Source organism: Dromiciops gliroides, chromosome 4, assembly GCF_019393635.1.
Source record: "Dromiciops gliroides isolate mDroGli1 chromosome 4, mDroGli1.pri, whole genome shotgun sequence".
Taxonomy (NCBI): Eukaryota; Metazoa; Chordata; class Mammalia; order Microbiotheria; family Microbiotheriidae; genus Dromiciops; species Dromiciops gliroides.
In genome coordinates, this window is record NC_057864.1 from 308486505 (window position 1) to 308499654 (window position 13150).

At 37.4% G+C, this 13150-nt stretch overlaps 1 protein-coding gene across 1 annotated transcript in view; it reads right to left on the reverse strand.

The window, feature by feature from the left end:
* Positions 1–8332: 8332 nt before the first annotated feature.
* The window catches only part of TBX18 (T-box transcription factor 18), a 34399-nt gene continuing 29581 nt past the window's right edge, over positions 8333–13150 (reverse strand). Inside the window, exons 7-8 of the mRNA XM_044005225.1 lie at positions 10351–10445; positions 8333–9176 (exon numbers count right to left, since the gene is read on the reverse strand). Of these exons, the coding sequence (XP_043861160.1) occupies positions 8452–9176; positions 10351–10445 (820 nt within the window). The 3' untranslated portion in view covers positions 8333–8451. The remainder of the gene's footprint in view (positions 9177–10350; positions 10446–13150) is intronic.

Genomic DNA, 13150 nt, shown 5'->3' on the forward strand with positions numbered 1-13150 from the left:
TTCTGAAAAGCATGCTATCATTCTAGTCCCTTGTCATTTTTTTTTCCAATTGGACTTCAACATTTCAAAATTTAGAAAACATTTGGAGATGCCAAATGTTTTTGCCTCAGCTCTGAACATAAAGAGCTATTTACTTTCTGTTTTAAAGATCATAGAACTTAAGACACTGTATAGACAACATCACAAATTTAGAGCACAAAATGGAATTTAGAGGATGCTGAGACCCATTGAAACTAAGTAAGTTGTCCAAGGTTACAATGAGTAGGTGTCTAGATGGGATTTGGGATTTGAACCAGTGAGGTCTTCTGACTTCAAACCCAAAACTTTCTCCCCTTTGTACCATGTTTCCTCACCTACTTTTTAAAACCTAGTCTATTTTCAAGAGGAAGAGGTGTTGCCAGCTTTTCTAAATACTACTTCGTTTAAAAACAATTCTACCAATCACGTTAATATTCATGCCCCAACAAAAGCACATTTAAAATGACTATCTGTTACCATAACAAAATTGAAGTAAAAAATAGGGGAATTATCTTAATGTAAAGATGTATTAAGTGCTTCATTTTCTAGTGAATTGTTTAATATATTTAAAACACAAGATTAAGATATTTAAGATATATATGATATATATATAAAATATATATTCATATACCTCTAATTATTATTATCTATTATATAATTATTATATAATTATCTAATATATAATCTTATATATTAGATATATATAATGTTATATATATTAGATATATATAATATTAGATATATTAGATATATATAATATTATATAATTATCTAATATATAATCTATTATATAATTATATAATAATATAATTATCTATTAATCAATGCTGCTTCATATTATTGGGACTTAGTTCCACATTAATAAAAGACTAAGAAAATGGTGAGTCCAAGTGTTTTTTCCATGAAGTTTTAAATTCATTTTCAAAATATTATTTTCTCAAATTGGTTGTAATTTATATTTATGCAAGTGTTAATAAATACTAGAATATGCACTAGGATGATTTTTTGGGGGCAGGGCAATGAGGGTTAATTAAGTGACTTGCCCAGGGTCATATAGCTAATGTGTCAAGTATCTGAGGCCAGATTTGAACCCAGGTACTCCTGAATCCAAGGCCGGTGCTTTATCCACTGTGCCACCTAGCTGCCCTATAGTACGATGATTTTAGGCCATGTAAATGAGAATATTTTAAAAAGAAAGATAATCAAGGGAAGAAACTATGATTAATATGTATTATTTGCAAAATAAACAAAGAAATTATTGATAGCTTTTTTCCTACAGTGAAGGACATAAATGTTATAATCTAATTAACCCAATATTTCTATTACATTATAAATCTAATTTGCCAAATTCAAAATCCTTTTGGTGATACTATATTGCTCACAAAATTGGTTTATGATCATTAAAAAAAATGTGAAATGTTTTTCTTCTAAATGGAAGTAGAATAATATTTACTATTTGTGGCAGAAGAATTAGCAACATCGTAGAATGAACCAGTCCTCTCTATAGATGCATCTTTCAGTACCTGGGCAATATTAGCTTCAACTTCTCTACCTGTTTGTCTATATTGACATTGTCTGCTTCATGTTATAAACTCTTAGAAATCTCCTGTATTTGTTCAATTAATTTTTCACATTGGTACCATAGCATCAGATGCAACTGAGCACTTAATAAACATTTTAGATGAATCACAAAACATTACCTCAAAGGATACCTCAATGGCACAGAGAATTTTATAGCTATTATGTCATTTGATCCTCTTAACACTCCCTTGTGGGGAGATACTATCATTCTCATTTTACAGATTCAGAAACCAAGATTCAGAGAGGTGGGAATGACTTGTCTGAAAGCATATTACTACTTATATGGCAGAACCAAACGAAACACTACAGAAGATGAAAATGTGGTATAATAATTTAATTTGACCAATTCCCAATTTAATCTAGTAAATTCCTACCAATAGTGCTGTGGAGCTGAGTTTGGGCTCTCAAATACTGGTAATAATTATAGGAGAAAGGAGAAGGAGGAGAAAGAGAAAGAATAAGAGAAGGAAGAGGAGGAGAAGCATTTATGTAACACTTTAAGGTTTGTAAGAACTTTGTAAGGTTTGTAAGAAACTTTACCTCAATTTATCTTCACAATTATCCCAGGAAGTAGGTGCTAAAATTATTCCCATTTTACACATAACTGAATTGAGGCACAGGTAGATGAAGTGACCTGCCCAAGGGTCACATAGCTAATTAAGTGTCTGAGATGAAGTTTGAACTCAGGTCCAATGCTTGCCATCTTGGTAGGTCCTGTTAACCTATAGAAGCATGTATTTCCACATCAATTACTTCATCCAAGATGGATCAGCCTTCTTTGTTTGAAAAGGATCAGCTTAGCTAAGCATGGAAAATTCAACTCCAGAAAGTTGGCCATAAAATTATTTGGGGAGATAGGGCAGGGCAGAGTATAAGAGCAATGCATGAACTCATCTGTTAAGGTGTGAGGAATTTTAGCCATCTATCCTAGTGAAAAGAAAAACCTAAATATCTCTAACCCTGCAGGAAAATAGGAGGGAAAGGAGATAAAGAGAGAGGGTCAAAAGAAGGAAGGGCTGACTGGGGGAGGGGACAGACAGAAGCAAATCCCTATTGAAGTGGGATAGGATGAAAGAAGATGGATAATAGAATAAATATCATGGGGAAGGGAATAGGATGGAAAGGAAACAGTTAACAATAGTAATCATGAAAAAGAGAAAAGGGGGGAAAATTGTAAAAAAAATATAGTAACTCTTTGTGGTGGCTAAGAATTGAGAATCAAGGAAATGTCCATTAATTGAGGAATGACAGAAGAAGCTGTGCTATATGATTGTGGTGGAATAGTCTTGTGCTATAGGAAATGACAAATAGGATGATCCCAGCAAAACTTGGAAAGACTCATGAACTGATGTATAGTGAAGTGAGCAGAACCAGGAGGACATTGTGCATAGTGACAGCAGTACTGCTCAATAAGCAATTGTGAATGACTTAACTACTCTCAGAAATGCAATGATCCAAGACAATCCCAAGGGACTAATGAGGAAGCTTACTATACACCCCCATAGAAAGAACTGATAAAAAGAACACTTGTGGATTGTACATATATAACCTGGTTGTGGTCTTGTGGAGGGGGGAGGAAAGAGAGGGAGGGAGGGAGAAAAATTTGGAACTCAAAATCTTATGAAAATGAATGTTGAAAACTACCCTTACATGTAACTGGAAAAAATTAAATAAATTTAAATTTTTAAAAAAAATTTTTAGTGAGGCAATTGGGGTTTTTTTGTTTTGTTTTGTTTTGTGAGGCAATTGGAGTTAAGTGACTTGCCCAGGGTCACACAGCTAGTAAGTATTAAGTGTCTGAGGCTGGATTTGAACTCAGGTCCTCCTGACTCCAGAGCCTGTGCACTATCCACTGCGCCATCTAGCTGCCCCCAGTTTTTTTTTTTATTTAAAAAAAAGAAAAAAGAAAGAAAAGGAAAACCTAGTAAAGCACAAATCCTCAAAGTAGGCAGTAGGAGGAGAACTGGACTCAGAGGCTTAGGTCCAGAGTCCACTCAGATGTTTATTAACTGTGTGGCCAAAGGAAAATAACTGTACCTCTCATATCTACAGTCTCCTCATCTGTAAAAATGAGAATAAACCTCACAATCCCTATCTCACAGGATCGTTTGTGAAGAAAGTGCTTCACAAACCTTATAGCAATGTGAGCTGCAGCAGTTACTATTAATTTTCATTGTAATACCATAAGTTAACTTCACTTGTTGTGGCCATCAGTCAACAGATAATTCAGGGAAAGTACCAACCCTGTGGTATGTTTTATGTTTTAGAAATAAAGTGTTCTATACACAGGCAAACAAGCTAAAGGAAAGCACAAAAGAAATGCTGTAGTATTGCTATCAGCAATCTAAAGCGGGTTAAAGGATCTTATGATCTGAGTTTTAGACCCGGAAGGGACCTTAGAGGTCATTGTCAGAGATGTTAAGCTACCTGCTCAGAGTCACACAGGTAAGTAGCATCTGAGGCAGGACCATAGCTCAGGTCTTCACGTCTCCAATTCTAGTGCTGCATTTACAAAGCTCAACAGTAATTCAGGTAACATTCATTTGATTTCCACCACCAAGGCCCTTGGGGGCCACTGCCTGTCATCCTGACCTGTGCATTGCCACTGAACTCTGATGACCTTGGAGGACAAAGTAAGGTTGATGACTTTGCATAGCTCTGTCTCACTCAAATCCAACTCACTGACAAGTCAAGACATCACTCTCCTAATGTCATTGGTCTTCTTTGAGAATGAAAGAGGAACAAAGACAACACTAAGTCTCTAAGTAAAATCAAATTAGCAGGCCCTGAGGTCAAATTCTGACTCTCTCACCTACCATCCAGGTGACTTTGGGCAAGTCATTTAATATACTTCCTCTTCCACCAAATGAACCAGTTGGACCTCATAACATCTAAAATCCCTTCAAGCTTTAAACCTATGTATCAAAATTTATCTTTGGCAGCTTTCCCCCTGCTTTGGCCCCTGGTGCTCTCATGGTGCCTAATCCCTTCTCTCCCAGTCTTGTATGTAAACCAGCTCCAAAATTACTTATCTCATACTTCCCCCCACCCCTCCCCCTACACATTTGAAATCCACATTCCTTCAACAGACCTTAACTAGATGATGATGCATGAAGAAAACAAAACTCATAATCAAATTAAATTTATACTTTAGTGGGAATTATTACCAGGTTTACCCTTCCCAGGGGGGTATCAGTATTTTAAAGTAGGAGCTTATTAGCTTGTTAGCCCAAATGAATTTCTAGCTGAAAGAACAAGTGAGAGGAGAGAAATTTTTGCACCAAAAGACTCACAAAGTGTCCCATGACTAGAGCTGCTACCAGCACCTCTCCCCAAACCCATGACCTGACATTCCAAAAAGGCAGAGGTCAGTAACTTGGCACCCTCACTTCGGAAAGGTTGATGACCCTCCCTTTAGAGCCAGAGACATCTCACCCACACAACTGTTCATTTCCAAACTCTGAATGGTCACAACTGGGCTGTCCTCACCCCCTCCTGTCATCCCTCAGAACGGATTCCAGCCTGTTGGCTGAAAAGTGATCAGTCACCAGCCAGTCAGTTTTCAAGCCACTTCTTACATCCAGACTTTTTTTTCCTTCCCTTACTTACACCCAGGAGAGGATAAAAAAGGAGAAGATGGAGAAAAACCTTCTGTCTTCCTTTCTACAATGAGAACCTTGATGTGCTTAGCATTTGTCACAGCATTTACCTTGAAATGACATGGCCACTGTTCTAACATCTAGGAATGTGTAGTAAGCCGGCTCTTCTTCTCCCTTGCAATGGGAGGCCCCAGAACTTGGTCCTTTGCTTGATAGCTTGGCTTCATGGTGGATGGCTCTTTAAAAAATACACACACATGTGCATGTCTCCGAGTGCATGCACACCCACACCCACACACACACACCAGTCCAATAATTCTCTTCCAAAATAATGTGTTCAGATACGTACTTTAATATAGTTTCTGTGGCATTTTTGTAGTAATAAAATACAGATAGATAATTACAGGTACCAATGCATAGATACTATTTAATATAATAACAAAAGCAAGTCTTTATGGTGGCACTGTGATAACTATTTACAGTAAGATTTTAAAGAAAAAAACATTCGAGTAGTATTGTGAAGTCTTGCAGAAAATAAAAATGATCTTGAATTAAAAAAAAAAACAACAACAAACAAGCAACATGTCTGGTGTTGCATCATCTCCAAATCACTAACAACAACAAAAAATGTTTTTATGTGCACGCACATTGACATGAATGAGTACCTTTTCCTGTTTTCTCAAGACACTGAGAATTCTCCTTGAATATTAAGAAGCTCTCATACAGCCTTGTATCTACTCATAAACTTTGTCCTCTTAGTGTCATTCCAAATCTTTGTCCAGACAGAAGTTACCGTACACTAGCAGACTGCTGATATACCCACTATGATTTTTTTGAGGCATTAAAAAAGGCTTACATCAATCTGCTTCTGTTAATTGTAAAACAAAACAAAACAAAACAAAACAAAACAAAACAAAACAAAACAAAGAAACAAGAACTCTGCTGAACTTCTGAAACTCAGGGTTTGGGAATATAGAACACATGGAAATAAATGGGCCAGGCATGGAAACCATGAGTCCTGTCCTATGTAGATTATGTTTAATGCTCAGAACATTCCTAAGCATCTGACTGAAACTGTATTAATGAAAAAAGCATAACCTACACTGCTTTTACTAATCAAAACAAAGATAAATTAAAGAAGGGGTTCTTAGCCTGGGGCCCACGAACATTTTTTTTTCTAAAAATAATTTGCTAACTAAATTTCAGTATAATTGGTTTCCTTTATGATCCTATGTATTTTAATTTGTACATTTAAAAACATTATTCTGAGAAGGTTTCATAAGCTTCACCAGACTGCCAAAAAGTTTAAGAACACCTGAATTCAAGTAATTAATTCAGTGCCAAGGCATAATGTGAACTCACAGCATTGTTAGCCTAATGCCTATGAAATGTGGGCCTGACCCATAATGGGCAATTTGTTTTTGTTTTTGTTTTTGTTCTCTCAATAAGTGAGCAGGGATACCACTCTTCCTGTAAAGCTGATTCCATTTGTTCTGTGATATAGTATGAAAAGTAATTTTCCTTACAAACCCCCGGATCCACGTACAAAGTAGGGAGAGGCGAAGAACCAAAACTAACTCTTCATTTTTTTTTCCTGGTCTTTAGGTTAAAAATGCTCTCAGCATTTAAAATGCTAAGTTGAAATTGCTTTACTGTTCCTCCAGTGAAATTCCTTACTTTTTAGTAAACCAAGAGACTCCAAAAGGCAGATTCATGGAGATGACCCACAGAAATTCTTTGTAGTGTTATTTAAAACCAAAAAGGCAGCCTATCAATTTACACAGGAAAAGACTCTGACATAGGGCAGCTTACAGGGGCGAGTGTCCAAGCTGTAGGAGTTAGGAGATACTATATTATAAATAAGAACCATAACCTTCCTCCCCTCATCTATATACCTTAGGTCGAGAATTCCAACCTAGGCAATTAGTAGTGAGAACCCAAAGCAAGAGAGACCCTCACACCCTTGACCCAAGCACAACTAAGGGGAAAACTGACAACATTAATCCTTTTGATTTAAAATAGAGATTTCCTGTACTTCATTATTAGAATCATGGGAATGTGGAGCTGGATTTACATTATAAAAAATAAGTACCCATTCTCATTCTCCCTCTCTCTCTCTCCTTTACTAGGATAAAAATATTGCATTCTGTAGTGACAATCAAAATATGAAGGCCATATACTTTGAAAGCCTGCTGGATGCAGATATATTTCAATCTCTTTGTTTATAGAATAGGTAATACTTGAGCAAAAATTAAATAACTACAAATGCATTCTCTGTGTAGGAGTAAAAATCACTAATAAGTCCACTGGGCAATGAAAATGAAAACAAATCCTTAAAAATTAAAAAGAAAACTTTCAGTGGTGTTGCTGGTTTTCCACAAAGGACTTTAGGTTATAGGATTAAACTTTCGTTTTTGGTATGGACTTGTAGTTTTATTAGTGTGGGGAATTCACAGTATGGGAACTCCATCGCGGATGTGTGATTTGTGTGTAACTTAAAGTTTCAGAGCCATGTGTAGGACACTCAGAGGTTACATGACTGCTTGTGGTCACATAGTGAGTACACATCCCAGGCAGGACTTGAACCCACACTGTCTGACACTGGAGGCAACCACATCTATCTGCTATGCTGGGCTGTTTCTCCAGATCCCATGCTAACACTGGTGAACAAAAACAAAGTAAAAGAATGAAAGCTACTCTACTCTTATGGATAGCTCAGAACTTATGATGTTGTCTTTGAGTGACCTTCTGCACTTAAGGTCTCCACACCTTCCAAATCTCTAAGAATAACAGCAGTCATAAGTACTAGATTATCAACACAGGTGTAACAAATGTTTAGAGAACTTTTCTGATAAATTAAGTCAAAAATGTTTAGTTATCAGAGCCAGTCTTTAAATATATCATTTTGTGTTTAAAAAAAGCCTTGGAATTTGAGCTAAATATGTTGTATACATTGCAAAAACTTTGTACAACTGGATTACCAGATGGAGGGTGCAGTTGTATAGCCTGAATAACTCAAAAGGCTATGTATATACAGTATGGATATATAATGTATATATATTATATATATATGTTACATATATATAATATATATATATATATAATTTCACCATGAGCAAATCCAAAGGCTCAGTGCACCTTCCTCTTCTTGTATATACACATTATACAAGCCACAAAATGATAGTCCTTCCATATAGCTAAGAACAGAAAGTACACTAGAAAAAATTAATTGTATTTTGACTTAAAGTCTCCATCAAACCATATGTGCAGACACTTGAGATGATGACAGTGTTAAGCTTCCTAGGGTCCTAGAGTCAAAGAAATTCTGTTGACCCCCACTGCTCAACAAGTGTACTCCTTCCACAGGGGGCAACATCTGCCGATCAGTCATGGTCCCACTCGGAGAGGACCCCAAGAAATTTCCTTGGGAAGAAACAATTTTCTCAGGACTGGCAGCCAGTTTGGGGGATGTGGAGAAGTTATATCCATACAAAGCACAGGGGCTGTGTAACCTAAAAGTGTTGTAGGAGCCCTGGTGGGTCTGGTTGGTGGCAAAGGCATTGCTGGACGGCGAGGGCATGATATACTGGAGCTGGGGGGACATCCCTGAAATTTGCATAGATAAGCTGGTCTGCGGACAACTGAACGTGTCTCCATCGTTGCCAGCCATGGACATGTTCACAGTTGTACTGCTGGTAACTCCAACGTAAGAGGGAGTCCTTGGTGGAGCAAAGGTCTCACTGGTTTGGTTAGTGAGCCTGTTGTAGGTTTCAGCCAGGGAGGTGCTGTACCGGTTGAGGGTGAGGCCTGAACGGGCACATGCAGAATAATCGGCAGGTGCCAGGCTGCATAGCTGGCTTGTGTTTGGCCCAAGGTGGAAGGCAGGAGAAGAACAAGGAGAACCAGATAAAAGATGAGGGTGGGTGGTAGGAACTCCATTTCCAGAACCTTGAAGTAAGGTAGATGAGCCTGTGTTTCCTACAAAAGATCAATAAAACATAAACAACCAACAACATTCAACTATCTTTTGACTTAATGAGATTTGGAATTAAAGAAATTAAGGATATCTTTCAGGATTTTATTTGGAAGCAAGCTTGCTGAATTTAGATTCTCTCTTAAAAGTAGTGAGGATGGGGCAGCTAGGTGGCGCAGTGGATAAAGCACCGGCCCTGGATTCAGGAGAACCTGAGTTCAAATCTGGCCTCAGACACTTGACACTTACTAGCTCTGTGACCCTGGGCAAGTCATTTAACCCCAATTGCCTCACCAAAAACAAAAACAAACAAAAACAAAGAAAAAAGTGGTGAGGATCTTAAAATTGCTTCCTCATCTGGTCTCTATACTGTAGTGAATTTTACAAATTCTGAATATTCCAAGGTTTGTGTCAAATCTAAACTTCATCTCCTATTTTACTTTGATCTGAAACTGTCACCATCCTTTCTCCTCTTTTTATTTTCATTAGTTTTCTTTAAATCTATATTGCCTCCCCATAGGAAAGTTATAGACTATGTGTATATGTGTATGTGTGTGTATACACATACAGATATACACTTATACATATGTGTGTGCATACATACACAGATACATATATGTGTGTGTGTGTGTATATATATATATATATATATATATATTCATAATGGATTTGAGAAGATAATGGATAAGGTAAGGAATAATAGATAAAAGAAGGAATGAGATAATGTTGAAGGTGAAAAAGGAAAAGCTTTTTTCCCATGAAATACCACTGATCTGGTAATATGCAAGACTCAACCTATTATCTAAGAGGTTTGTTGTTGTTGGAGTTTCCCATCTACTCTCTTCTCCCTAGCCTAATTTTCTTTTTTCTTTTTTTTTTGGGGGGGGGGCAGGGCAATGCAGATTAAGTGACTTGCCCAAAGTCACACAGCTAGTAAGTGTCAAGTGTCTGAGGCCAGATTTGAACTCAGGCCCTCCGGAATCCATTGGCTAGTCAATGTGTGGCCTTGTTTTGTTAGACTATTCTTATCAATTACAAGGGTTTGTTTGTTTGTTTTTTCAAAAGGGAGAGGAAAAGAAAGGAAACTTTTGTTAAATGAAAATTATTTTTTTGTGCCCTGGCTTGACATCAAAACCAGTTGCATATTGACCCATATGACCTTACAGCATTTTCATTTACCTTGTTTCGGTATTCCTGGAATATCTTCAAATGTGAGAGTCCTAAGAGAGGGTCTCCAAAATGCATAGGATTCTACCAAAGCTTCCAAACCCATCCTAAATGTTAAAAAAAAAAAAAAAGTCCGGTTAGCTTCAGTTTGTTGCACACTTCCTAATATAGATAGCTTTTAAAATTCTTTTAAAAATTATTTGAGCAAAATACTGCAGATTATAGATTCCAACCTCTTGAGTCATACATCTTTGAAACTTAGGAGCTTGCTATATAAGCAGAATAGAAACCTTAGGGCCCTGATTCAATTTTGTTGTAAGGAGGCAGGGAGAATTACTAGTAACTAACATTTATATAGCACTTAATCTGTTTTAAAGACTATGCTAAGTGCATTATAATTACTATTTCATTTGATCCTTACAACAACCTTGGGAGGTAGCTGCTATTATTATCCTCATTCTACAGTTGGGGAAACTGAGGCCAACACAGGTTAAGTGTTTTGCCCAGGATCACATAACTAATAAGTGTCTGAGGCTGGATTTATTATTAATTTATTAGCTGTGTGACCGTGGACAAATCATTTACTTTTGGTTTCCTATTCTATAAAATGGAGAGGAGAATGCTATCACATCTATACCTCAGGATTGTCTTGATGTTCAAACATGACAATTTATGTAAAGGAATTTGAAAACATCAACAGTGGTAGAGAAGATACTGTAAAGGAACATCATTAGCTCCATGAATAGAAGCAATCTGTAAATAGATTTTACGGGACCCATTTGTCCCTTCCACCTTGAGACTTTTCCCATCATGGTTTTGATTTATGGCAGGTCAGCATAAGAAGTTAAATGAGAATTTGGGGGAGTTTTGCAGGAGATGCAAACTACACAGGAAGGCCAGGAGATGATAGAGAAAAGAAGTTTAGAAACTCAGAAATCCATAAAAATGTGAATAGTATTATATGATATCAACCCAAATTTTATAATAAGGTACTGGTAACACCCCATAAAAGAAAAAGAAAAAGAAAAAAATCGGACTTTTTCTCTGGTAGAAGAGAGGAACAAAAAAGTAATGTAGATTTTACATATCACGTGGCGGGGGGGGGGGGGGGGTCGGCGGAGCAGGACAAGCCCCAGCTCACATGATGTGGAAGGTATTTAGAAAGGGAAAAATGCATCTTTATTTTAACTATATTTTGGCTTCTGTTTTAGTCCTTTACATTTTAATTTATGCATTTAAGACATTTTTTTTCTGAAAAGGAGTCCACAGGCTTCAGCACACTGCCAAAGGGTACCATGATGATAAAAAAAATATATATTAAGAGAGGCTGGTAAGGGGCTTTGGGGGACCACACCTATTCACACTCTAGGTAAGAATCCTGCTTACATAACTCCAAGGAGAGGCTACCTCTTGTTGGGTATGTTACAAAGGTGGAAGGGAGAGAATGGTATGGACTACATGACTTCTTGGGACGCTGAGACTCTATGATTCTATGACCCAGCATCACTCCTGGTAGTGGAAAGCTACACAATAGATATGTTAGGAATGTCTGTTCTGACTGCAGAAAACTGGAATACGTGGAGAGACTGAAGATCAGGACTGTAATACAGCTGGGAAAGAGTAAGATTATATGACACAATGCCCTAGAACACTGACTTAGAAATCAGGAACCTGGATTGATTTATAGTAACATTTCCACCACTAACAATAGCCACAGGCTTCACTTCACTGTAGGTAAAATAGGCTGGGCTAGAGTAAAGGTTCTTAACTTTTCTGTGTTGTGGCTGCCTTTGGCAGTCTGGGGAAGGCTATAATCCTTCTTCTCAAAATAATGCACTATAAATACCTAAATTTAAACACATTATAAAGGAAATCAATTGTATTGAAATCCAGGTAGCAAACTATCTCTTTAAAAAATAAAAAAATAATAATAAGTTCAGACCAGGTTAAGTATCCCCTGGCAAGATAATTTCTAAGCATCCTTGCAACTCTAAAATTCAGTTTACAATTAGTTTTCGCATAGTGGATAGAGTACCAGGGCTTCTATTAAGGAAAACATCTTCCTGAGTTCAAATCTGGCCTCACCCACTTGCTAGCTATGTGACTTTGGGCAGTCATTTAACCCTGTTTGCCTCAGTTTCCTCATGTGTAAAATGAGCTGGAGAAGGAAATGGCAAATTACTTCAGTATCTTTGCCAAGAAAACCCTACAAAGGGTTGCAGAAAGTAGGACATTAAGATTATTTATATAGTGCTTTCCAGTTCAAAGTGTTTTATACACATTGGCTCATTTAAACCTCAGAAGGGGGAATATAATTACCCACAATTTACTGATTAGGAAACAGAAGCTCCAAGAAATGATTCCCCAAAGAAAATATATCTAGGGATTATCAGAGTGTGAATTTGAACCCAGGCCTTCTGACTTTGGCCAGTTCCCTCCTCCTTGGGTAAGCTGGTGGTCCTGTGCTCCCTTCTCCCCAGTGCCGCAGAAGCTCACCATATTAATGCAGAAGCACATCCCCATCCAATCACCTACCCTACTAAAGCTAAGAACTCCTAAACTCAAAAGAATCCAGCAGTCTCACACTTCCCCTCTCCCTCCTCCATCCATTGAAGGGATTACAGGCTTGGTCCACCACTTCCAGCACCAATGTTGTCTTCACAACTCCCAAATTAGACCATGCATCGATGACAAAACTGTGCATCAGAACCATCCAAAAGGGGTATGGGTATGAGACTAAACTTCTTTATTGGAGAGGTTTGGAGATGTAGTCATATAATCTCTACCTCCATGTTGCCTGAACTCAATGTAT